Source organism: Penicillium cinerascens (assembly GCF_028974065.1).
Source record: "Penicillium cinerascens strain IBT 15544 chromosome Unknown contig_9_segment0_segment0, whole genome shotgun sequence".
In the NCBI taxonomy this organism is placed as follows: Eukaryota; Fungi; Ascomycota; class Eurotiomycetes; order Eurotiales; family Aspergillaceae; genus Penicillium; species Penicillium cinerascens.
Window position 1 is genome coordinate 1012188 of NW_026695296.1, and position 25426 is coordinate 1037613.

At 49.7% G+C, this 25426-nt stretch overlaps 11 protein-coding genes across 11 annotated transcripts; 5 read left to right on the forward strand and 6 right to left on the reverse strand.

Annotated features, from left to right (window-relative positions):
* Window positions 1–434: 434 nt before the first annotated feature.
* Window positions 435–957, reverse strand: N7498_007226 (uncharacterized protein; the record flags this gene model as incomplete). The annotated part of the gene is made up of 2 exons (XM_058454288.1): window positions 435–840; window positions 896–957. The coding sequence occupies 2 exons, from the start codon at window positions 955–957 to the stop codon at window positions 435–437; spliced, it is 468 nt and encodes a 155-aa protein (XP_058306537.1).
* A 398-nt stretch (window positions 958–1355) lies between these two features.
* On the forward strand, window positions 1356–3317 carry N7498_007227 (telomere repeat binding factor family protein; the record flags this gene model as incomplete). Its single annotated transcript, XM_058454289.1, has 1 exon — window positions 1356–3317. One exon carries the CDS (start codon window positions 1356–1358, stop codon window positions 3315–3317), a length of 1962 nt encoding a protein of 653 aa, XP_058306538.1.
* A 675-nt stretch (window positions 3318–3992) lies between these two features.
* On the reverse strand, window positions 3993–4627 carry N7498_007228 (sorting nexin-3; the record flags this gene model as incomplete). Its single annotated transcript, XM_058454290.1, has 3 exons — window positions 3993–4021; window positions 4093–4414; window positions 4550–4627. 3 exons carry the CDS (start codon window positions 4625–4627, stop codon window positions 3993–3995), a joined length of 429 nt encoding a protein of 142 aa, XP_058306539.1.
* Window positions 4628–7021: 2394 nt separating this feature from the next.
* N7498_007229 (uncharacterized protein) lies at window positions 7022–7994 on the reverse strand (the record flags this gene model as incomplete). The annotated part of the gene is made up of 3 exons (XM_058454291.1): window positions 7022–7225; window positions 7285–7472; window positions 7526–7994. The coding sequence occupies 3 exons, from the start codon at window positions 7992–7994 to the stop codon at window positions 7022–7024; spliced, it is 861 nt and encodes a 286-aa protein (XP_058306540.1).
* A 398-nt stretch (window positions 7995–8392) lies between these two features.
* Window positions 8393–10733, forward strand: N7498_007230 (WD40 repeat domain-containing protein; the record flags this gene model as incomplete). The annotated part of the gene is made up of 6 exons (XM_058454292.1): window positions 8393–8594; window positions 8660–8755; window positions 8815–9179; window positions 9246–9611; window positions 9672–10437; window positions 10492–10733. The coding sequence occupies 6 exons, from the start codon at window positions 8393–8395 to the stop codon at window positions 10731–10733; spliced, it is 2037 nt and encodes a 678-aa protein (XP_058306541.1).
* Window positions 10734–10937: 204 nt separating this feature from the next.
* Window positions 10938–11733, reverse strand: N7498_007231 (translocon subunit SSS1). The gene is made up of 4 exons (XM_058454293.1): window positions 11616–11733; window positions 11498–11556; window positions 11403–11430; window positions 10938–11324 (listed from the first exon to the last, which is right to left on the reverse strand). Exons 1-4 carry the CDS (start codon window positions 11698–11700, stop codon window positions 11284–11286), a joined length of 213 nt encoding a protein of 70 aa, XP_058306542.1. The 5' UTR covers window positions 11701–11733; the 3' UTR covers window positions 10938–11283.
* Window positions 11734–12388: 655 nt separating this feature from the next.
* Window positions 12389–13731, forward strand: N7498_007232 (RNA-binding protein; the record flags this gene model as incomplete). Its single annotated transcript, XM_058454294.1, has 3 exons — window positions 12389–12858; window positions 12915–13519; window positions 13613–13731. 3 exons carry the CDS (start codon window positions 12389–12391, stop codon window positions 13729–13731), a joined length of 1194 nt encoding a protein of 397 aa, XP_058306543.1.
* A 779-nt stretch (window positions 13732–14510) lies between these two features.
* On the reverse strand, window positions 14511–18360 carry N7498_007233 (DUF3659 domain-containing protein; the record flags this gene model as incomplete). The annotated part of the gene is made up of 2 exons (XM_058454295.1): window positions 14511–15017; window positions 15070–18360. The coding sequence occupies 2 exons, from the start codon at window positions 18358–18360 to the stop codon at window positions 14511–14513; spliced, it is 3798 nt and encodes a 1265-aa protein (XP_058306544.1).
* Window positions 18361–20191: 1831 nt separating this feature from the next.
* On the forward strand, window positions 20192–20953 carry N7498_007234 (uncharacterized protein; the record flags this gene model as incomplete). The annotated part of the gene is made up of 2 exons (XM_058454296.1): window positions 20192–20859; window positions 20935–20953. 2 exons carry the CDS (start codon window positions 20192–20194, stop codon window positions 20951–20953), a joined length of 687 nt encoding a protein of 228 aa, XP_058306545.1.
* Window positions 20954–21230: 277 nt separating this feature from the next.
* On the reverse strand, window positions 21231–22142 carry N7498_007235 (uncharacterized protein; the record flags this gene model as incomplete). The annotated part of the gene is made up of 1 exon (XM_058454297.1): window positions 21231–22142. One exon carries the CDS (start codon window positions 22140–22142, stop codon window positions 21231–21233), a length of 912 nt encoding a protein of 303 aa, XP_058306546.1.
* Window positions 22143–22995: 853 nt separating this feature from the next.
* Window positions 22996–24636, forward strand: N7498_007236 (histidine phosphatase family protein; the record flags this gene model as incomplete). Its single annotated transcript, XM_058454298.1, has 4 exons — window positions 22996–23773; window positions 23857–23974; window positions 24038–24139; window positions 24204–24636. The coding sequence occupies 4 exons, from the start codon at window positions 22996–22998 to the stop codon at window positions 24634–24636; spliced, it is 1431 nt and encodes a 476-aa protein (XP_058306547.1).
* Window positions 24637–25426: the final 790 nt, after the last annotated feature.

Below are 25426 nucleotides of genomic sequence, written 5' to 3' on the forward strand. Positions count from 1 at the left end.
GCCTTACTCATTAGATTGCGTCTGTTTCGAGGGACTATGTATCTCTGCGCTATACCCATTGCTAGCACCTTGCAGCGCTGGGCGTCCGGCGTTGCATTTTTATTCCATGCGAACTCTATACCGGCACGGTGTTTTTCCGTGGTCCATGGGAGGAGGCATAACAAGTTAATTTTATGAATTCGCGACGTAACAATTGGCCCTAGCGGCTTTTCTGTCGACGATTGAACTGTCTCCATTTAAACACTGAATGGCTCGGCTTTTAGCTGGCTGTTGTAAGTTCCGAATTTTCTTACATTTCCGCAAATCAGAGTTGATCCACTGCGCCCGATCTGCCTGCTTCATCTGTGAGGTAATGACTGGGCCTATGCAAGCCTAAACATAAAATTTAACGACTGGATCACACTTTGGCCAAGCACTGCACTCGCTCACACGGTTTATTCCTTCTTCCTTGGCGCCTTAGGTGCCTTCGCGGTCCCAAACGCACCGCATAGATATAAGACACGGTTGATGAACAGAAATCCAGTCGCTCCGATATTTCCCCATGCCAGTGCGTTCCATGACCCAACATCCGCAAACGCTCCCCAGCCCATTGCCAAGTACGTGGCATAGACATGACCGACGTCAGCAAAGGCCAGCCCAATCAGGTAGTTGCGCAGGACTTTGGGTTCGGTGCTCGTGTGCAACACCCCGACCCCCACTAGCGACAACAGGAAGTATAGGTTTCCGAGTTGATAGGCCAGCGCGACGCTACTGGGGTGGGTGATCGGAGCTTCGATGTGCGGAGTTTGGCCGGCAATAAATCCGTTCAGGTCATACAGCGGGGCGAGGGCTCCGAGGACCCTATACAAAGTGATGAGTAGCTGGCGTGATTAGATTATGACTAGTCAGGGCATACAGTGAAAGGGGCTCAAGCACGCCGAAGACGATATGTGGCCATGTTGGGAAGATCGTGGGCATGTTGGACTCTGCAGATGGTTAGTGTTCCGCTGCTGTCGCGGAGGTCTCTAGTAACTTGGATGGGCGGGGTGGTAGGAACACTCACTTTGACCGGACTCTGGTGGTAATCAGTCGTACAGAAGAGAATATAAGGGCTCAGGAAGAGTTCAGGGGTCACCTCGAGCACGAACTAGCTAAGCCGTGGATCTTCAACCGCGAGCGAGGGCTGACGTAGACGCCGGGTGAGTGGATCCACTCACCGCCCTAGAAAACGTTATCGTCGTTATCAAAGCTTCACTTTGACTTCTTCAAACTCCGATTCAAAGGTCGACCAGGATAGGCATCATGGGGCGCCCGATGGATCAGATTTATTATACTGTCCTCCCAGTCCGCTAGCTACTGTTGTCGGATGCCCAAGGATGGATTCAAACGGGGCCTTACGACCCCTGGATGAATACCCGATCCGCGAACTTCCTCAGCTCTCTCTACGTATTGCGCCTTTACGTGAGCCGGTCTCATCTCGTACCCTCAGCGTCCCTTCGCCCTTGGAACCGAATGCCAGCGGCACCAGGGAATCGAATGCTATATCGAAGGGTTCAACGAATGATGGAAATATTCCCGCCAACCTGAAAGCCGGTCTCCCAACAGTTACCGAATTCCTCAATGCTGCACGAAGTAAGAAAGCAGAATCTGCGGCAGACTCCCATTCGAACGTTGAACTACCGCCCAGACCGATCCTCCCCGCTTTTGTTAACCTTCGCGCGCTGGAACGCTTCCCATTTGCATCTTCCTTTGACGATGATGCACTCCACGGACAGCGCAAGCGGCGGCGCTTAGACCTTCAGCCCGATTCTTTTAGCGAGCACTTGCAACTTCCTATCCCTCAGGCTCAGAAAGAACAACGCCCTCCACCTTTTGGACCGTTTGCTATTCTGAATGGATTGAATGAGCCTCCACCGAATGCTGCTCTCCTTCCTCCCATTGAAGCTGGCTCTATTCCTCAACTTCTCACGAAGCCTTCCCGAGGAGATGCTGCTGTTGATACCGGTAGCTTAATCTCTGCCAATGGCCCAATTCCAGAGGGTCAACCTGCGGAGAGGCGAGAGGCCCGGATTGAAGAGCTTCTCGGTACCACTCTTGATGATAATGAATATGACGACGCACGTAACCATGATGATACAGAACGACCCACTCAACCGGAGATTGAAACTACACCCAAAGAGGTGACAAGCGAGAAAGAAATTTCTCGCGATCATAAAACCTTGACGCTTACGGATGGTGATAGGCCCGTGTCCCCTAAAACCCGCGGCCGGTCACGCAAGAACTTGAGGAAGTGGACCGAGGAGGAGACGACGGACTTGCTTCGAGGAGTCGTCAAATGTGGCATTGGAAATTGGACGACAATTTTGGCGCAGCCTGAACTCAAGTTCAACAAACGAACTGCTTCCAACTTGAAAGACAGATTCCGAGTCTGCTGTCCCTGGGCATATCGTGCCTCCGATCCAAACGAAGCGACCAAGCAATTGCGTGATAACCTTGCCAACACTCTTCTCAAAGCTCATGCACAGGGCTCCACTGATTCACTTGGCAAGGCACCGGGCAAAATCCAAATACCACCGCCAAACTTTATGAATGACGGGTCTGAGCCAAGCTCTGGGACGGCAAGCTCTGCCAACAGTTGGCATAAGGCGTCCACTTCTAGCATGTCCTCTGTAACCCCCGACACGGATCCTGGGACGGTCGGTAGTCAGTCTCTGTCACCCTCGGTCAAGGGTACGCCCAACTCAGAAAAGTCTCAAGCCACCTTAGAATCTCTCGGCCTACCAGAAGCACACGTCACAACAAAGTCCAAGCGACGCTCCCGCCGTCCGTTCACAACCGCAGAAGACGAAGCCCTTCTCAAAGGCTACGCCGTCCATGGTTTCCAGTGGACGCTCATCCAACAAGATAAGCGGCTCAACCTAGGTCATCGCAGGGCGACTGACCTTCGCGACCGTTTTCGCACCAAGTTTCCCCACGCATACCGCGATGGGGGCTCTGTCAGCGGGAACTCTCTCCCACAAAGGCAGGGACTGGCTACTGGCACACCTGGGCCGGCGCCTCGTGACCGCCCGTCAAGCAGCGGATCCACGCCGACAAAAGTCCCTCCTACGGCTCCTCCTCACGCGCATACCCGCCACCTATCCGGCTCTCAAACCAACCCTGGTCAAACTGATCCGGCTCTACTGCCCCCTCCCCAGGGGGTTTTCGAGTCCTCTGCTCCCAATATGCCTGCAGTGTCGGGCCTACTTTCTTTCCCAGTGGATGACAATACTGGAGGGGCATCCTCGCTATGGGAGGATAACACGCTTGCTCCCATGGTTTGGGATGATCTAGGCTAAGGGTTGTAGAGTATAGCGAGAAGTTGTTTCGAGTTTGCTTCGTTTCTTGTTCTGGTCCCATGGGCCATTGATTCCAAGTTTCGATTTCGCATTTCGGTTTTGCATTTCGTGTTTGCATTTTGGATTTGTTTTTCGATTGTCATTTGATATCCCGCAGTACACGATGGCTCTGTTAAAAGTTTGAATGAATGTATTCTCACATCGAGGCTAAGATAATTCCAAGCTCTAGAAAATGGCCTTAGGGTAGAGAAGTACAGGTGGACCACGTGTCGATATGCAGAGATCCTTATTATAGAAGTAACTTCGCCGATAAGCCGAAATATTCCAAGGCTCGTCTCATGCTGCTTCGATTATTCTGAAAGAAACCGGATAAAGTCACACAAAAATTACAAAATAAAAACGGAAACAGTCGGATATCAGGCAAAGTCGCAATAGTTCGACAGAAAGGACCATCACATCTCATACAAGACTATAATGTCTGACGTTTTGCTTTTCAGGTAGACAATGTTATTGGAAAATGATGCCATGACCAAAGAAAATGTCAAGGGTAGTCAAAAACAGCAAGGCTTCAAAGGGACTGGACAGGACTTGGAAACAAAGAAACCACGCTCAAAATTACTGGGGGTGGATGTCGAGAGAAAGACGCAAAAAAGAAGAACCTAAATGCACATCGCTCTACCACGCATTGCGGTCCCAATTCGGGTCTACAATCAGCAGTTAGCACACGGTCCAAGTAAAACCCATAACTCAAGGCCGAAATGGAAGGGAAACCCACCCTGTATAAAGCTAGCCAGCACCTTGCTCCCCGTCTGTAGCAGCGGATGTCCCGCCACGATCTGCAGGAACCGCTGCAGCCCCTCGCGTCGGTGTTCGATGACGTCGTCGCTGAATCGGTTGGTGAATACCTTGCCCGGCAACGGCGGGATAGTCACGCGTGTGCTCTCGCGCTCCAGGATATCGCGGAAGTACTCAAAGTCCGAGTAGCGGCGCCGCACGACCGAGTGCTTCAGCTTGAAGGCGGGGATGTTGGTGCGGCACACGATCTCGTACGAGGTGTACATGTTTCGCGATGTGCCGTGCGTTTGCGGGTTGCGCACCTGGTGGGTCTTTAGCTGGCTGGGGTTTTGGGGGAAATTGCGGGTAGAGCTTCGGGTGAGGGGGTGGGCACGAGACACCTGGGAATGGTGCAGCGACTACCGGTATGAATGAATGAAGGGTGGGTGGTGACTGACCTCGATCTCGAGGAAGTTCTCCGGTGGTCCGTAGATCTCCTCAAAGGTCTGTTGGCGCGACTCGGGGACGGACTGCATGGTGGGGTTGTTGGAGCGGGTTGGGCTGAGAGAGGCTGGTGAGGACGACGAGGCCGAGGCTGCGATATAATTGGAGAAAGGGGACAAGTGAGGCCTCAAGCGCAATTTCGCACAGTCTTTTGGAGGGTCGCCGCGTCGTGCTAGTGAAGAAGCGGGGATCCAAGACGGAATCATCTCGCTATCAGTGACGACGAAGCGGGAAAATATTTGATCCGCGTTCTGGGGCTTATCGCCGTTTTCTACCAAGATTTATACTTCGTGAACTTTACACATTCCAAAGGCTGTTTACCTTTCTTGATATTTTCATGCTCTATGGAGGTACATTGCGCAATGAGGTTTAATTATAATTCGACCTTAGGTAGGAAATCAGCCGGATCCCTGCAAAGTCAATACCTAATCCTTCGGAACGTCATCTCGCGGCATCTCTGAATATTGCGGCAAACGAGATGATGGCAAACAAGGTGGCGGGGGTGTTTGAATGGACTGTATGGGGGACCCGGGGCGTAGGGTTTGCAATGGGAGATCTGAACCGGTTTGTTGAGTTTTCTCCGACCGGTGGTATGCCAATATCACAAGCAGCAGGATGAACACAATAACGAATGCCACAAGACCTATGACAATGCCAACCAGCGTATTCTCACGGAGCGCCTGACTTGTATTGACTGATGATGATGAAGACGCAGACGTGGTCGACACTGTTCCTTCAGCTGCACAAGTTGGCGGATAGAAGATCCCACTAGACACCAAGGAACACCATTCATTAATCTTGTCGGTTGCCCCTGTTTCGATGATAAGCTTTTACATTGCAATTGATGTAGGATCCAACCGGAGAGAACACGTACCGGACAGGGATTCATTTCCACAGCTGGAAAAACAGCAGGCATAGTCTAGGATGCTACCGGTTAACCCCCATCCACCCGTGCACCAACAAGACTTGCCATTTATGCTACAATCCGAATCTGGATCAACATTTGTTAGACATGTATTCTAGATGATTGTATTTATTAGTTTTTCCCGTGACTTAAGAAGTAGGTACAGCTCGATCTGTTTGAAATGAGACTGGAGTACCTACCACACAAGTATAATCAGAGCTATTGCTCGGATAGTACGTATTTGTAAAGTTTAGAACAGCCCCACCAAATGCAGAAGTTGTAGAAATGAGAATCGTCACAGTAAGTGATAGTAGTGTGCGCTTCATGGTGTTGATGAATACAAGTCTTGTTAAGGAGGTTGAAGGCACGAGAAATGAGAAGATAAGAAAGACATCGCGAGGGGAGGTGAGGCATATGTGAGATTTTTGCTTTTGATCGCCATAATTGTCATACTGAGCTCTCTGATCAGGCTCAGTTTGATTTCAATGAGTATTGTCTTCCACGACCTCCAGCACTGGAGCTACGCAATGGGTTTCTCTACCTAGCAGGATCCCAATCATATTACCTCGCTTAGTATAGCACATAGCATAAGAAGCTCGCTAGTGTCTAGATAGATAGCCAAAGATTAGTCTAAATACACCTCTCAGCACCCAGTACTATGTATGACCAATTAGCAGAGTTCTTCACTCGTATTATACCAAACAACGCAGGACTAGGGGCGATCCTAACATTCTAATCGCTCCTTCTCGGGATACGACCGTTGAACCTATAAATATATCATACAATACACAGCACCACCGCTATACGGAACGAGGGATATCTATTATAGGGTAATTCATCCCATCAAGTGACCTCCGGACAAGAAGACGACGACAAAGCTAGAAGAACGGCAGCCCTAGAGTATCAGCAATATTATATCTTCCAACTTCTTCTTTCGGACCCTCGAACCATAGTCAACCACAAGAACAAGCTAGGCCAGACCCCCCTTTATTATACAATAGAGTAAGGGAATCTTATGGCAGTTCACATGCTTTTGGCGCAGGCGATTAATGGTTGCTGTTAAATATTATGAAATGTCGTCAACCTAGCGGAAGAAGGTGAATGGCGCTTCTCGCTTATCCGCATTGTGCTGCGTACTTTATCATGACTGCATCAATCTTCTTGATGAAAAAAAATCTCTCAGTTTGCGCATTTGAGAAGCAAAGCTAAGAGAGTCCTTCCAAGCACTCAGTGGGAGAAGAATATCAATGCCCTCAGGTCCAATGCATTGGATGATGTACATTTAAGCACACGCTACGCTACTCTTTTAGACATCCATGTGTCTTGAATATTGCTTCCTGTCCCAGGCTGCCGGGAGTGGTGATGTGGTTTGTCCAAGTATGTATGTGACATTAACAAGATACACCGTCGTGCAAGTATCCATCCACCTGCCTACCTAGGTATCCATCTCTGGGTCCTACTGGCCATTCTAAATCCATCTTGAGATTCTCTGGTATTGTCATGGCCACCGTCAACTTAAACCTCAATGCCAAAGATAGAAACTGTAATCATCTTTACCATTCGCCAATACCTCAGGCTCGAGCTCATCATCATTGTCAGTCTCGTAATCTGGATCACCAAGGTCAATCCGCTTCCAAGTGACCTTTGAAGCAGCCTTCCACGCAGCCTCCTGGAAGTCATAAGGCCAGCCATATTGCTCCTGAAGGACCTTCTTGATTTTGGCGTACTGTATACATTAGTATTATATTAAATTTTGCTAAGTTGCAGCGAAAAGGAATGACCTACCAACTCAGGATAGTGCTTGTTGTACAATTTACGGGTTTCTCGTGACACACTAGGAATTATCTCGAGTGATCTGACTTGTTGAAGATAAGATGCCAGATATGTTGGCGCGTGGTGTGGATAGTAATTCCGATAATTCTCAATATCGTCTCCCGGAGGCGATTCGTCGAAGCTCCAAACTCGAATTGTGTCTATGTAAGAAATGTGAACAAAAGCTCTTACTATCACTGATCAGTATACTTACTATCTTTCGTATCCAGAATCACGTGGATACCCTCGTCAATTGAACAAGTCAGAGCTATCTCCTGGGGAAGGAGACAGCTGGGCCTCGGCTCTTCATAGCTAAAACGATCCGGATCGCGACCGCCACGAATTTCATAGTCCTCGAGATACACAAATGCTCGGGAGTAAGGGTAGATAAATTCAATATCCGCGGCTATTCCCGAAAATCGCAAATATGGCAGTCGCTTCATCAACGAGATCACGACGGGGTTGATATGAAGCTCCTCGCATAGTCCTTGATTAATGGCGTGGCCTTCCTCCGGGGCCCAGGCGACCTCCCAATCGGAGATGTAATTCAGCTGCAAATAGACGCGATAAATGTCACTGATGATATTGACAATTGTATCCTCGTTGTAGGGGATGCGAGGGACGTGAAAATCGGCGGCAATATTTTGTACTTCATTTTGATCTTCCTGCGGGCTAGTTGCCATTGCTGGGTTTGGGATCTCTCTTTGGCGATTCCAGTACCAATGGACTGCAAGTACTGTCAAGATGAAAACTGTATTGAATATTTGGGCCCCGTAGAAGAGCCTTGGATACTTAGCGAAAAAAAATTCGTTCTCTGGGAGTGTTGAGGGTGCTGAGGGTGCTCTTTGTCCCATTTACCCGGAAGTGATTGCGAATGGTAAGATTAAATCCCGCGCGGATGCAAGGTGAGACCCTTGAGGCCCTCTGACTCAAGTACCCACTCGGAGACGTCAAAGTGAAGGTATCCCTCGGATTTAAAAGGAGTTAAGAGCGTGGAGATGACATAACTCGGGAAGCAGCGGTGACTTGGTTATCTATGGTCGCGCTATCGATAAGCGGCCTCCTCATCACCACCCACATCATGAGTTCACCAGGATCGCCCTCCGAAGAGGCAAGGGAATCGGCAGGAGGTACACCTGCCTGGCATCCTGCACAAGAGTGGCTGGAGGAAGACGACGAGGTAGACATGGATTATCACCCTGCGCTGGAGGGATCGGAAGACGAAGACGGCTGGGAAGAGATGGATGCCGAGGACGAAGATATGGACCTCGGAGTATCTGATGGTGAGGATTCCGGCAGTTTGATTGATGACTTCTTCAATGACAATGTCTAAATGTGCTCTCAACAGAAAATCCGCGCATCAACATCGGCAACATCCAGATCGAGCTCACTACGGACGATCATGACGAAGATGGAGAGGAGGGTAATGGTGGCGAGACTCGCAGTACGTTCAATGACCAACGCCTGTCCACTTCAGAGAGCTTCTTCTTACCCATCCCACAGTTCCGGCATCCCGGCTATTCCAATTACTGGCATCGAGCGGTCTGCAGCATATCCTCCACTCCAATGGATGGGCAACCAATCCAGCAGAGGAGGAGGAAGACGATGGCGAAGACGATCCGGACTACTATCTGCCTACATTCCGACATCGACTGAGAACAAGACGGACCAGAGGAGAACCCCAGTTCCCCAAAGTCCCCAGCGATGCGGGAACCGAACTGATGGGCGAAGGCCATTTCGGTACCGACCAGCACTATGTGGACCGACTCAAGAAACGGAAGATGGGATTTGCTACAAAGTTGATGTGGCGGGAACTCGGCGTGGACTCTTATGGAGCTCGGAGGAGGGTTGATCAGGCTATCTCGCAGGTAAGCCGGCTGCCGATATGCCCGGAAAGTTACATGAACTACGACTTATCAAAGTACTTCATTTAGAATATGATACCTAGCTCCGTGGCCGATAAAATCATCCATTACGATGCACGCAGTTACTCCGGCCAGTTCTCCGACGATGGAAACTTTTTCTTTTCTTGCGCGCAGGATTTCAAGGTTCGGATGTACGACACATCTAACCCATACGAATGGAAGTACTATAAGACTGTCCGCTATCCGCTCGGTCAATGGACAATCACGGATGCTACGTTGAGTCCCGATAATCGCTTTCTGGTCTACTCTTCCATACGCAGTCAGGCCTACTTAGCCCCAACAGACCCAGAGGATGATTCGGATCCGAGTCAATTAGACTTTGCTCTTTCGATGAACCAGGGACGACGCCAAAGCTGGGGTAGCTCTCATTTCGGAGTATGCCCACGTGCTATAAATATACTCTTGACTCATTTTACTGACATGTGCTATAACTAGATATGGTCTCTTCGCTTCTCCGGAGATGGACGCGAGATCGTCGCGGGCACATCAGAGGACTCTGTGATTGTCTATGATATTGAAACGAAACAACCGGTCCTAAATCTGCGCGACCGTCACCAGCATCACGTCAATGCAGTCTGCTTCGGTGACAAGTCATCTCCTCACCTACTTTACTCAGGATCCGATGACTCAACGCTACGAGTCTGGGACCGTCGGTCAATGGGCGATGGGCGTGAAGCAGGTGTTTTCATGGGCCACACCGAGGGTCTAACATACGTTGACAGCAAAGGCGATGGCCGATATGTTCTTTCCAACGGCAAGGACCAGACCATGAAGCTCTGGGATCTGCGAAAGATGATGACGACTGCCAATTTCGACAACATAGACCCCAGCAGCTTCACGACTGGATTTGACTACCGATTTGAGAAATACCCTGACAACTTCTACGAGCCACATCCGTATGACTACTCGGTGGTCACCTTCCGCGGCCACAGTGTCCTCAAGACACTGATTCGCTGTCATTTCTCGCCGCCTGGCAGTACAAATTCGCGCTACGTCTACTCTGGCAGTGAAGACGGCAAGGTCTACGTGTACAATATGGATGCTACGCTGGCTGGTACCATCGATGTTGGTTCAGCAACGCTTAACTCGCGCCCCCGGGAGCCAGATGTCTTTGCGACGGCGTATGAGATGAGTGGAGAGATGCTGTGGAGGACTTGTGTTCGTGATGCGAGCTGGCATCCGAATGCTCCAGTGCTAGCTGGTAATATTGCCGACACCGTCCAACCTGATCGAAGGATGAACTGACATTGTATAGCAACCTCCTGGAACGGATGGGGACTGTCTACTGGCACATGTACTATTCATTCCTGGAATGACGGTGCTGCCAATGATGAAGGGGACCCGCCAATCGGCAAGAGCTATGATGACAGGCTTAGATATGTGCCCGAGTTTAACGACTTCCGAGAGAATGCCCCAGCGGCCCGCACACGACGACCGCTGCGTAGCCGGCCTGTGCGCCGACTGTTTGTTGAAGAAGACGAGGATGTTGAGTGGTGAGTTGGAAGACAAAAGTCTATATGGTTTTCTTTTCCAAAAAGGATTCACCTGGGCTCATTTCTGCACATCGGGAGGATATCCGCATATAGGTTCACGTTCAGCTGTAGGTATAATGATTCATGACACGAATAAAATCCCCATGTTCTTTTCAGATTGACCCAGTCCAGGCAACTTGTGGCTGCGTTAGTAGAAGAGGCAAGAAGATGTTTTCGAAGGGCCATTGATTAAATCAAAATAAAAGGAACCCCTATTGGTACAGGAACAATGATATGTGGTATCTCAAGGGTGACGATGAGGCACTCCCTCTCATCGCACCCAAAACAAAGCGCCAGAGTGACAGTGCCACCGGCAAGACAAAATATGGAGCTGCTCGAGTTGGAACCCGAGGTGTTCAAATCCGCACCCCCTTTATCCAATGCCCACCCAACGACAGAGCCGTTGGTTGGATTTTCTCAACTGCGTATATTCGGGTTGTATGGGCGATCCCTTCCTCGTGCCCCAATTTGTTCGGCGGGAGATGTCCGATGTAATTCTCGATGAGTTGTCACATTTATGCGCCGCCCACGAGGACCTGGTTGACGGGAATGTGGACTGCAAAGGTGCATTGTTAGTACCGTATCTGACATAGTATACTTCAACGACGCAGCGTGCGCCATCGGTGGCACTTACTCAGCTTGACAAAGTATCCAATGGCGCCCTGATTTCCATGTTAGTCAATCGGTCGAGTGCGATCCCAGGGTCTCCGCGGAGAGGACGGTACATACCATGACCAGGAAGCCCATGCCAACGGCCTGGCTGATCTTGATGAACTCGCGCTTGTCGGCTGTAAAGTGTGTTAGCATGCTTCAGCGAACTGTGGCCGCCACGGAGGGATCGACGAACGCTTGGTGCAACGGCGAATGAAGAGGGTACCCTCCCGGACAAAGTCCTTGGGGATATCAGCAAGTTCTTGGAGGGTCTCCGACATTATGGCGAATGGGTGTAAAAAGGAGATGGAGAGGAAGGAGGGAGATTGGGGGATAAGAAACGCGAGTCTGGACAAATGGCCTTTCTGGGGTTTCGGAGGCGCGCGGAGAAACGTGGATCCGAGACGCAGCTAAGCTCAGTGTCGCGCCGTCTTTCTCTCCCCTTCTCTCCCGCGACGATATTGTTTCCTAACTCGCTGACAGGGATTGACCTCTCTCTTTTGTTTCATCTCACGGCTGTTTCTCTGTGCCTTGTGCTGCCTTGGCAACACTTCTCTTTGCCTGTATCCCGTGAGCTCTAAAGGCCACTCTGTACGCGTCCCTTCCACTGGGCCTGTTAACACTCGGTATACCATTGATCGCTTCGGATTGTACGTATAGTTGTGTTTTTCCATGTCTGTTCTGCGTGTCTATTTGCCTCTCCGCGCTCTATCTGCCACCTTCGCCTTGGGATGACCATGCGATGAGCCTTGGTCTCCACCTTTCTCATCTGAACTGTCGGTCGAATGTTAGGGATCATTCTCCATGCTAATTGATGGCCTGTATCGACAGACATGTACTATCCTTGAATCCGGAAGCAAGAGGCAAAAAAAAGGAGAGAAAGGGCCTGTGTATTATCCAACCTCACATTATCCACAATCGAGAATTCTTGCTCTGAGCCTGCAATCCGCCCGAATCTTCTAGTGCACAATGGCTACGGAAGATGATAACTTCGATATTGACATCTATGGGGATGGGGGCAATGAGCAGGGAGACCAGAATCACGACGACTCAGAGCTCGTACTAGACGCCCCGGAGACGGCACCGCAAAACCCTCCTCACTCCGCACCCCAGAACCAGAACACGCCTCAGGCGCCTGCGCAAAGTTCGACACAAACAAAGCCTCAACCCCAACCCGTTCCTTCCACGAATGGAGACCACAACATGCCGCAACACCAGCCCCCTCACCAGGACGCCCCGGCGCCTCAACAAGGTGTGAAGCGCAAGGAATATGACGATCGCCCTACCGATGAAGCAGCCACCACGGCTTTGCTGATTTCGGATCTCTTCTGGTGGACAACGGACGATGACGTCCGTGGTTGGGCTGTCGACGCTGGCTGCGAGCTCGAGCTTAAGGACGTGACCTTCAGCGAACACAAGGTTAACGGAAAGAGTAAAGGGTAAGAAGCGCAGTATCCTTTCTAACTCAATTTATCAACTGACTCCATGATAACAGTCAAGCATTTGTGGAATTTACCACTCCCCAAGCTGCCACAGCTGTAAAGCACAAGATCGAAGAAGCCGGCCAAACAGGCCGGAAATATATGGTCAACTACACCAACCCTCATACCAACCCCTTCCGAACCCTCCCTAAGGATGCACCAATGCGCAAAGATGGCAACCGGGGGCCCGGCGCTGGCTTCAATGCCGGCGGCAATAATATGAACTACGGCATGAATAACAACATGGGCGGTGGTGGCTTCCGCGGCCGCGGTGGCTACAACAACCGAGGCAACTTCAACCGAGGAGGCATGAACAACTTCAACCAAATGGGCGGCTTCCAAGGCGGTGCTGCACCGGGGAACATGATGGGCGGTTTCCAGGGCGGGCCCATGGGCGGCGGCGGAATGCAAAACTACGGCTTCAACAACCGGGGGGGCATGATGGGCGGAGGCATGCGCGGTGGACCTGGAGGCATGCGCGGCGGCCGGGGAGGAAACATGGGCGGGAACATGATGGGCATGCCTGGGATGAACCCGATGGGTGGCATGGGCATGAACCCTATGGCTGGCGGTATGAATCCGATGATGGGCGGCATGGGCGGAAACATGGGCATGCAGGGTGAGTAACTAGCATTAAGTCTTGTTACGCTCCTTTCATCTGAACTGTGTCCCTCCCTTGGCGGTCGAGTGCTGACTTTTTTTTGTTCTCCAGGTCAAGGTTTCCAAGGTCCCAACCCTGCATTCAATCAGGGCTTCTTCAATAACCAGGGAGCTGGCGGTGGTGACGCATCGTGGAACCCTCACGGTGCGAAACGCAGTCGACAGGAGTAAGATCCTCGCGGTTTGAACACTTTTCTTGCGGAGCTGGCTACGGCGTTCTACCAGTCCTCAATCTTATTCGCTTTGTTGGATTTTTTTCGCTTTCGACTTGCAAGTTTATCGGATCATCACTCGGACCGGGTTTTTCTTTTTATCAATGTTTCCTCCGCGGGCATCGGGAAGGAAATGGAACCACGTAGCGCTCGTTCTGGCTCGATTTGGATGGGATATTTTCTTTCTTTGATGTATTAGATGCAATTCGATGGTGTTTTCTCTTTATATGTACTTTATGGCTACCAATTGGGTTCGTGCCGATATCTTGGGTCCTACTGTGATTGGATCTGATACTTGTTGTCATCGAAAAGTCTTGTTGGAATAGCAGACTGAATTTGATACGACTATAAGAGATGCCCGTTTGGGCGAACGATGGTGGAAAATCCCCACTTATTGGGATTGAGACTGGTCGATATCTAGGTGTTAAGCCGGACAACCTACCTAAGTTGTCGAGACTCGGCACTACCCAGGATGACACAAGACTCGAATCAGCCCCTACGTGTGCCACGTAAATGAGATGACTCGCACCCTCTCACCATTTCCCTCTCGATCAAAGCCCAGGGTATAACCGCGTGGAAAAATACGTTCGAACCTTGGAAGGCCTGGATCATATTTGGAAGTACATAGATACCTGATTCAACTAAGTTACATCGAATGTACATGACAACATGGCATAGTCAGAAATGTATCGAGCTCGCCAGTTCCAATACTTTCCAATAGGGTTCAAAACCAACTCCTCAACTAGACTTACCAATGTTGCCCAGACCTAGACCGCCGAGCAGGTTATCAATACCTAGACCCCCAAGAAGCCCCCGAACGAGACCTCCAAGGCCCAGACCATCGAGAAGATTACCCAGGAGACCCACAACACCACTGAGAAGTAGACCAACGGCCGCAATGATTTGGAAGAGTGGCTCTGAGAGCAAGGACCACAGGGGATTGATCTTCTTCTTTGCATGGGGCATATCTGCGATACGCCGACGACCATTTTCAATCGTGGTAGAGATAGTTTGCGAAAGTTGCTTTAGAAGATCGGCCAGCTGGTATTCTTCCGATGTTGCTTCGCGCGATACACTTCGGGCTTTGGCCGAGGCTGCAATTTGACCATCGGGGTCAAGAGCGCGAAGGGCTCCTTTGCATTCTTGCATCATGTTTCCGGCGTCTTCGATGATAGGCTTCACTGTCTTGACCAGCTGTTCCTCGTCAAGTTCATCTCGTGGTGTGCGGTCGGCTCTTTCAATATGCTGGCAAATCTGTTAGTGACATGAAGAGACATAAGGTCATAGAAAAGCTTACCTCGGTGATCTGTTTGCATAGAGGTTCAACGGAATCCAGTGTCTGCTGCACAATCGACGACATCTTCTTCGCCAGTTCTCTGTCGTGTTTTTCCTTTTCCTGTTGTTCAATCTCCTCAGGGGACAAAGCAGGCTCTTCAGGTTCGGGCTCGGGCAAGTGTTCCAGTAAGGTGCATTCGCCGATTTTGTTCCCATCGTTGTCCACGATGTAGCCATTGTCATCGACGGTCTTACCCGCCAGTGAATTCAGATTGCCCTCGGTGAGTTTCCCGATCAAGTTGCCATCTTCGTCGCGTACTTCTCCCTCTCGGTTGACTTTCAGGCCACTCATCGGGTTGATATCGCGCGGCTTTTCTTCGGGGGTCCATGGCTCTGCGCGAGCGATGACGTTTCCAAGTTTATCGATCACTTCTCCATCCTCGTCGACGGCACGACCTTTCAGCCGGAGGGCATCTCCTTCAACTAGTCTGCCGACAACCTGGCCAGTGGAGTCCGTGACGGTTCCATCCTTGGTGACCACCAGACCATCGAGTCCATAGAAGATGCCTTCGGCCTCTTCTCGCTCCGATGAAGGGATCAATTCGACAGAACCGAGCACCTTTCCGTCATCACTCCAGAGTTGACCTTCGGCATCGACTTGTTTGCCCGCGAGTTTCTTGGGATTCCCAGAAGTGAGGCGTCCCCACACGGATCCATTTTCATCCACGATATTTCCTAATTTGTTGACCTTCATCCCTTCGAGAACTGACAGGTCCTCCTCCTCTTCCTCTTCCTCTGGTGGAGTATAGGGTTCGGCCCGTCCCTTCACGTTGCCTCGCTTGTCGAGAATATCCCCGTCGTCATCTACAAGAAGGCCCTGTAATTTCTGAGGGTCTCCTTCGATGATCTTGCCAACAATATCGCCAGCTTCATCCTCAATAAACCCGTCCTTCCGAACCACTAGATCTCCGAAGTCGCCGAATGGCGTTATAGCTTCGCGCTCGCCTTCAGGAATTAGAGTGACTCGTCCGATGACCTCCCCGTTATCCCCCCATATCTGGCCTTCAGCGTCGATCTTTCTACCTGACAGTGTCTTGGCGTCACCTTCGCTAACACGTCCCACAGGTACCCCGTTCGGGCCCATGACGTGTCCTAGCTTGTTAGGAGTGAGGCCCTCCAATTCTGAAAGGTCGACCTCCTCCTCCGGCTCCGGCTCCGGCTCCTCCCAGGGCTCTGCTCGTCCCAGCAGATTGCCGCGCTTGTCAAGAATATCGCCATCGTCATCAACCGCCCGTCCAAGGAGTTTCTGAATTTCACCTTCGACAACTTGTCCAACCGCCTTTCCATTTGCGTCATGGACCCAGCCTTCCTTGGCGACAAAAGGCTCCTCAAGATCCGCAAATGGGCCCCGGTCTTCTTCCTCTTCTACCGGAATGGTCTGGGCCATGCCGATGACATTCCCTCTGTTGTCCCAGAATTGACCTTGGTCGTCAAGCTCGACACCGGCCTGGGAGAGCTTTTTGGGATCACCCTCGACAAGTTCGCCAACAGGAATGCCCTCTTCGTTGACAATTTTGCCCATCTTGTTGCACTTCAAGCACTCTAGCGTGGAGATGGGCGGGAGTTCCTGAGCAGTCTCCTCGGCGGTTTTCTCCTGGTCTTCGATGGCTTCTTGCGCCTTCAATCGAGCTTTGCCCAAAATATTGCCATCATCGTCTAGAATCAGACCATTTTTGTTCACAGTCATTCCGACGGTTTCCGACGGATCACCACTGTCCAGAACACCGAGGACGGTGCCATTTGAATCAGTAATCTGCCCTTCTTCGTTGACCTGGAAACCATCAAGGATAGAGATATCGCCCTCGACCGCTTGCGCCGCTTCTTGCTGCTTTTGCATTGCCTTTACGGCAATCTCCCCAGGTACTACCTCGACCTCTCCTATAACCTCCCCATCCTCGTCCAGAATTTGCCCCTGCTCATTGGGCACTTGGCCGGCCAGAGACTCCAGATCTTGGCCTTCTTTAACCTGCCCAAGAATGCCACCGTCTTCGTCGAGTACCTTGCCATCGTCGTTGATCGTTCTGTCCTTGAAAATGGACAGGCCCGGCAGCGAGTCGCCTAGTGAATCTTTCGCCTGGTCAAGCTGGTCCCCAACTTTATCGGAAGAAACAATCTCAACACGACCGACTAAATCACCATCCGAATCAAGTACCTCGCCGTTTTCATCCACGGTCCAACCGACCAACTCTTCGGCATTTCCTTCGACGAGCTTCCCCAATACTCGACCAGATTGATCTTTCACTGACCCGTCTTCCGCAACAGGCAGATTTGCGAGATCTTTCAAGCCCAGAGTATCTCCATCTGGAAGTGCGTCTGCTTTACTTGTCAGATCCTTTCTGAGAAGCTCCACACGACCAATGAGATCGCCATCTTCGTCAAGAATTTCCCCATTCTCGCCAACGGTTTGACCAGCAAGATCTTCCGCCTCGCCCTCGGCCAGTCGACCAACTTCGTTGCCGTCGGCATCGAGAATCATTCCATCTTCACCAACCTCAAGTCCAGAAAGTACAGACAAATCCGATGGAAGATTGAAAGCTTCCTCTGTGATCTCCTCCACTTTGCCTTCTGCTTCATCGACAGTTGGCCGGGCCATGTCCGTGATATTGCGTATGCCAGACTGCACGCGATTCGCTGCCTCTTTCTGAACGGACTCAGGCAGCTGAGAGTGGAACTTATTGGCCTTATTTGCAAAATTTGCAAGGCCCGATGCAGCGTCTTTACTGCGTTGGAAATATGATTTTCCTTCCGATCCAGAAGCCTGCAGAGGCTCCTTCGCTGCAAGTTCTCTCTGCTCTCCGTTCACTGAAGTTTGCTCCTCGCTTGGGACTTCGTCATTGTCGACCAACTCAATTAACTCTCTCGGAATATCCGGGTCTTCAATCTGTACACCACCATCCGCCTCGGTCTCTTGGGGAGGAGGGAACTTGGCGGCTGGCTTTGGTGGCTTTGGTGGCTTTGGTGGCTTTGCTGACTTTGCTGAGGCACTACCTTGTTTTACCTTGTCTGAAGCCTTTGAAGAGGATTCCGGAGACAGTTTCTTCATACTTGGAGGCTTGGACGGCTTTGTAGGAGTGCCGTTGGGTTTCGCACCAGCGGCTGCCTTCCGCACAAGAGTTGCAGATTTAGGCGACTTCAAATCTGGCTTTGTCCGGTCTGGTAGAGCATCTTGAGAAGGTTGTTCCTTTTTCATGGGATTGCTAGGTGCCCCTGGGGTTTTCTTCCCAGGCATAGGTCTGGGTTCTTGCGATGCCATTTTGGGCGCCATATTGATTTTTTGCTTTTGCTTTCTCTCTTTTCGCTCCCCAGTATAGTATTATTTCGATGTTGTGAAGCTTTTTGCGTATGATAAGTGGAAATTTTCAAAACATATGATGCTTGATACCGAGCTCTACAAGACCATTGCCTCTCGGTGGTTTTATACACACTACAGGTCCAGCCACAGACGTATTACGCAACATAAGAAAAATAATAATAACCGGAGCATCGATGGCACGATGGCGACAAAAATATCCAATCACTGCTGCATCGAAGCGATTGAAAACTTGCTAGGGGTATCTGTCGAGGTGTGGCTGAGAGCCTCATTGTCTTGTCGTCATTTCCGCCTCAAAGGACGGATCTCAACCACGGACCAACACGTCGGAGGGTGGCTGGAAGCTCTTGGCACTACTGTTCGCCACGTAACAAATCCACTTGAGATGCCACTCGTCTATTCACTGGATGTTTTTATTGTGTCAAGTCAACGTGCCTAGACTTCCCCGCGTAGGTGGCTTGACTGTGGCTAGTGCTCAGGTTCTCTTACCATCCCGCGGGTGCTTTCATACTTCGGCCGTATGAACCGGCCATTCATATTAATGGAAATTTTATGCCATTCGAATTTCATGGTACATATTAATCCGGCAAATAATTCCGTTTCACCAAAGTAATAATGAATAATGAAGCCACAGTACGAAGCTGATATCACTTTTCCATTGATTCGTGAATCAAGCCCTTCTAAGTATAAGCTTAAGTTGGGAATATCATAGAGAATACTCACAAGAGGGTCAAAGTCAAATCACCGCGAATGCTAGCCTTCAAATCGACCTCAATGTCTAAATTGAGGTCCAGCCTCAGACTTACCGCGCTTTTTGATGGTTTTTCCGGGTTTTGGACTGGTTGGATTCCATCACTGTCTTGCCTTTGGACGTCGCCACGCATTACTTGTGTTTGGGGCCCAACACGTGTCAACGAGGTATCCTGGTTTAGTCGATCAAATTGAATACCTCTTGTAGGGCGAGTTTGTTGATAAACAGGTGCTGCAGGCCGGTATTCTCTTTCCCGACGCCGATCAAATCTGGCATCAGGAGGAGTGTCCTCAATGCCCGAGTCCGCCTCGTATTGACCGGAAATCACGCTAGCAGAGTCTTCGTCCCGAGATGCGGACTCAGAAATCGAGTAAATCCTTCGTTGGTCATCTTGTTCGCTCCATGAATGCCTGGGATCTTTAGAAGGGACGCTTTTAGCAGCTGCATGTCGACTAGGAGTCATTTTGGCCAAGCTCCCTGGAGGTGATGCGTAATGGCGTGAAGAGAACGATTCTGAACGACGTTGATAAAGAGAACTTTATGAGGAGGTATCGGATTCTCAAACCCTGCGTCAATCACCAAACCAAAAGGTGGATTCACACATAACGTGCCCCCGGGCTCGTCTCGGCATTTATCGATGGCTCCACTTATGGCAAAGTCTGGTACATGGAATGTCATGTCCCCCGGATTTCCCAGAGCCAAAGAATCATAACCTCCTCAATCTTGTTTCTAGTGCAGCTTTACGATATCAGGTAATTCTTAATACCAGTCTCCACTACCTCAGTACGCGTCATCCAGCCAAATGTAGATGGCCCGGCCGTAAAATGATCATGCCTCGGGAATCATATCGTTCCTTTAGTGAGCCTATCTACTTGACGTCAGGAGGCGAACTACTTCCGCATTTGTCTATGGTACTCCGTACTTTAGGGTGGCTTATTGCTAGGATGCCGTGCACTGAATTGCGAAGCTTTTGATACTATCTTCCCGACCTTTTATATTGTCGCATCTCATCAATTGCCCTTAATGAAAACACCAGAAGACTATGCGCCGGACGGGGCCAGCAGAAGCGGTGCAAATGGTGTCGCATCTTCACAAAAACGGCGACCGCCGAAACTCCGACCACCCAGGTCCGCGAAGCTGCCGACCTCCTCTGATGAACAAAGTGAAAGAAGCCAGCGGCAACGAAATGTGGTTCCAGACAGAATAGCGTCCAACTCTTCCTCGGGTCTCCCGAACGGTGCCCAAGATCAAAATCAGGATCGCCCGAGCCGCGAACAAACACCCGAGCAACAACAGACATCACTACAGCCCGCGGTACATCATCAACGCACGACGGTCCGCCGAGAGTCAAAACAATCGGCCGAGCCAGATCAAGTTCAAATGCTCGAACGCGAAGAAAGATTACCAGAGAATCATGATGCGCCGATCCGAGAGAGACGTGTGCAACAGATGCTAAGTCCTGAAGTTCAAAACCAAGAGATTGTTCCAGCTCAAAACAGACAAACAGAGCAGTCAAGAGAGATTCTTCCAAATGGAACCGGTGAAAATGCCGGTCAAGTGATAGAGACAACTGAAGCAGTGACAAATGAAAAGGGCAACAACGGTCAGTTGAAATTGAGGTTGGATCTAAATCTTGACGTCGAGATCGAATTGAAAGCCAAGATCCGCGGAGATGTGACCCTGCAACTATTGTATGTCCGAACTTCGCTCTATTGCATGGTGATAATTTGAATGATGTACTGATGTGATCCGACTACAGACAATAGCGATATGGCATCGATGTAATAGATACTGGCTGTCATCAAATAGCTTTACTATAATATTAGGCTCTCAATCTAATATAACTATACGAAGAAAAACTTCACAAGAATCTCCCCTGCTTTCAAATTAACGCTGGTCGAGACCAGCCCGATAACCCTCGTCTGATGATACACTACAATTTAAGCCCACCACACATAACGGAAGTGCTGAATTCAGTGTTAGCAAATGTGACCATAGAACAGGCGAAGCTTATTATCCTCGAAATATTTCTTATTGATTTAACTTTTCCACTTTTGACGGATCAGAAACGAGTTGGGGGATGCATCTCCGGAGGACGGAGATAGAACATATCCCAGCCATTGGTATTACATTGAAACCACACGAATCCGGTGAACTCACTGTCCCCAAAAGGTATTTTCATCCAACCAACGTCCTCTAGAGTACATCCTTCGAGAGGCTCAAATTCTTCTGGAGGCCCACCCAGCGCCTCCAACTCTTCTTCATCAAGCACCTCTGGTTCCCATTGGCCATCAACTAGACGAACAAACGCTGATTTACTAAATTTCAGGTTTGGCTCGTTTAGTACTGATTCTAAGGCCTCCTGGTCCACCATCAAGAAGTACCGGTAGGGACCTGACTGGGCATAGTGCTTCTGGTCTAGTGGAACACCTTGTTCTAGGTGCTTAGCAGTCGTAGCCCATTTGTTGAAATACCCGCGGAGGGTAGCAGTTGCTGCGCCTTCAAAAGAGGAATCTTCCATAACCGTAGGGGCAAGACTGTCTAGTAGATCTAAACCATTATAGCACTTGAGCGACCTTGTTGTCTGGTCTAGTAAGAGAGTCATAAATTTCTCCCAATCAGCGTTACTTTGGTATGTGCAGCGATATATGATAAAGCCCCAGGTCTTAAAACCATCCGCTTGAAGAAGTCGCTCTAAATTGTCTGCTTCGTTGCTGGTTGTTTCTATCGTAGGCTTCCGTTTCGAAGGTCGCCTAACGCCCCAGAATTCCTCGTCGTCATCGGGTGGGAGGCGCGAGCGCGGAGGCGAGGCAGAGCTTACTGTAGCGGAAAAGGGAATTGCTTTTCGGAAAGGTTGTAAATTCGGTCTTCCGCAATATAAAGGGCCAACGGTGTTAGCGGGGAGGCGGGTGACACTATAAAGAGTAGAAAGTCTGAGTTGGAGCGGTGGAAGGAGAAACCTCCTTGCAAGCATTTTTGTCCGCGGGAGTTGGGGAGGGAAGGTTTCGAAAAAGAAAAACACGGCGTATCAAGACAGTATAGCGTATGGTAACGACTACAGTAGCACCGCAAAAGTACTAAACCAGACACGGCTAGTTTCATAGCAAGGTAACGTCGGCAAAAACAAAAAAGCATAATAAATTATGAATTATGAATTCGATTCTCGCGTGTCCGTCTCAGAAGCACCCACGTGGGTGCTTGATCCGTGGGTGCTTGATCACGGTCTTCCCTAAATGCCGCTGCCGAGTTCGCGAGTTCGCGAGTCCGTGCTGACTTGGAGCCTGTCCCGTCTTTTTCAAATTGCCGAGCAACAGGAAGGTCAAAGAGTCTCTATGAGTCCTGCAGAGTATCTATCATTGAAGCGATTGCTACAGTTATTTGCATAATAATGTGATGATTGGGCATATTGACATCCAGCCTGGGTAGGAACTGAAACAATCGGTGAGCACGCGATATGAGAGGGCTACAAAGTGCATTGCATCGGCTATACCCCAGGCCCCAAACCCCACTCACTGAGGTGGGACATGTAAAGCTTGGTTGATGACTGGGAATCCTTCAACAGTTCGAGTCGACCTCGACCAGTGGGAAGTGATATAATTGCCACGTTCGTGCAATTGATGCTTCTCCAACATTGGCAAACAATCCTTGTTGTAATTTCGAGACTTCGGTGATACCGATATGCGCTGCGTATGGGTAAGAAGAAATTATGATGGATGTTGCTTGGCGACAGGGGGTTAACATAAAAGCCCAGGCAGATCCTGCTAGATGTCCCATGCTGGGATTCACGCATCGCAGCTCTTCGGTTCATTGAACCGTTTCTCTTTACAATGCCGTTTCTTTCGTTATTGGCCTCCGGTCTGGCTCTGACATCTTTGGTTTCTGCTGTCTCGAAGCCGTTTCCCAAATTCGGAGAGAAGCAGTTCTCGCAGGAGTTCCTCGATGGATATAATCTGTTAAAACAAATTGGCAGCCTTGGTCCTTACTCCAATCGTGTCTCATATGGCGTTGACAGAAACACCCCCGCTGGATGTGAAGTTGATCAAGCGTTTATGTTGATGCGCCATGGTGAACGTTACCCGGACGCCTCCTTAGGCGTCGGATATGTGGCTGCACTGGACAAAATGAGGTTCTCGAACATTACTTCTTGGCGAGGAGATCTCGCTTTTATGAATGAATGGACCTATTATGTCGATGATGAGGCTATGTACTCCCAAGAATCGACAACTGGGCCATACGCTGGGCTTCTCGATGCCTTCCACCGGGGTAGTGAGTATCGTCTCCGCTATGGACACCTTTGGGATGGCAAGTCTGTGGTTCCCATCTTCAGCTCTGGTTATGAACGAGTCATTGAGACTGCACGGTATTTTGGCCAGGGTTTCTTTGGCTATAACTACTCCACCAATGCAGCAATGAACATCATCCCGGAGGCTGTGACTCAGGGAGCAGACAGTCTGACGCCATATTGCACTGCGGATACTTCATATGTAGCATGCATCTATGAGTATTTGGGCTCAACATTACCGCCTTTGGAAGTTGCCGCTGCCCGTTTCAATACTCAAAACCCTGGACTGAACCTCAACGCGAGTGATGTTTCCCAATTGATGGGTGAGATATCTTTGTCTTTGTCTATCTTTTGCTATTCCTTCCTCTTATACAGAACCCCATACTGATATGGATGTCTCGACTAGAAATGGCCTCCTTCGAGCTCAATGTCCGTGCATATTCGCCATGGATAGATGCATTCACTGCAGATGAATGGGTAGCTTACGGGTATACTCTGGACCTGGGCTATTACTACTGCTTTGGGTATGTCCTACCCTCCTCATTTTCTTGCTCTTTAATGTTCAATACTAATATTACTACTTCTAGACCTGGTAGCGAGTATCAAATCGCCACGGGTCAGGTTTATGCCAACGCCACTCGTGTCCTAATGGAGGCTGGTCCTGAAGCCGGATCTATGTTTTGGAGTTTGTCAGTGACCTTTCCTTTCCATTCCTTTCTTTCTTTTGGTGATCTTATCCTAATGACCATCCAGCGCTCATGACGCCAATATCACCCCAGTCGTTGCTGCCCTAGGAATTGACGTCCCCGAAAAGCACCTTCCTAAAGATACTATTCCGTTCCCAAACCCCTACCGCGTGGCCGACATTGTCCCCATGGGTGGGCTTATCACTCTGGAACGCATGACGTGCAAAGCAACCGCTATCAGCGACGCGGGTGTCTTCATTCGTGCGGTCCTGAATGAAGCCGTTGTGCCGTTCAATTCATGCCAGAACGGACCCGGTTACTCGTTCCCATTGGCCAATTACTCCGCGATAATTGACGCTCTCCCTAGATTTGACGAAACTTGCAATATCCCGGCATCATATCCCCAGTCATTGGACTTTTTCTGGAATTATAACACATCTACTCAATACAACTACCAGAAAGGGCCAATCGGATATCAGCTTACTGATACTGATGTCTAAGCATTGGCGAACGTTAGTCTGGTGGATTTTGTGCCTGGTACAGGATCTGAAAACCCAGTAAGGGGTCTGAAAGATGCAAAAAGGATGTTATTAAAGTAGTACTTTCTTTTTTCCTGTAACATTCGGTGATTCTAAATGTATAAGGTTGTGATGCGTAAGGATTATGTAGAGGCTGCCTCAGCCTATCCCTCGGGAGCTGATCAAACCCTGAAGCGATACATGGGTAGCCTCCTGTTAGGATTTTAGGTGTATGCATCCATATATGCATATTTCCAGAGCTTCCAATTCAACATGGAAGTTCCCGTTGAAGTTCCTATTATGCCATCTTTCACCGCCTTTATCTGATCTTCCAATTATCTCTTACCTTTCTCTCACTTTTCTCTCACTTATCTCTCACTTCAGCCTTTACTATACTTTCTCTTTACATCAGCCTAAACCATGGTTATTAGGCCTACCCTCACTTTATCCCTCCTTTCTCGACCGAATAATCTCGGCCGAACACAATCTTTGTCTATAAATATAGCTCAAAACCCAGACTGAATAAAACAAGAGCTTTCATCTCAATTCTCCTCTCACTACCCTTTCTCTCTATAAGGGTAGACCAGAGAGACCTTCACCCTTTATCTTTATCTTCATCCATCTTCTTGGGGTAAGCTACTACGCTGCAGTAGTAGACTACCTCTACGGGAGGTAGTATTTCTCTCTATAAATATTTGTCCTGAGGACAGCCCTGCCGCATAGGGACCCTTAGGCATTTATTTATCTCTCTTCTTTTATATACTACAGTACC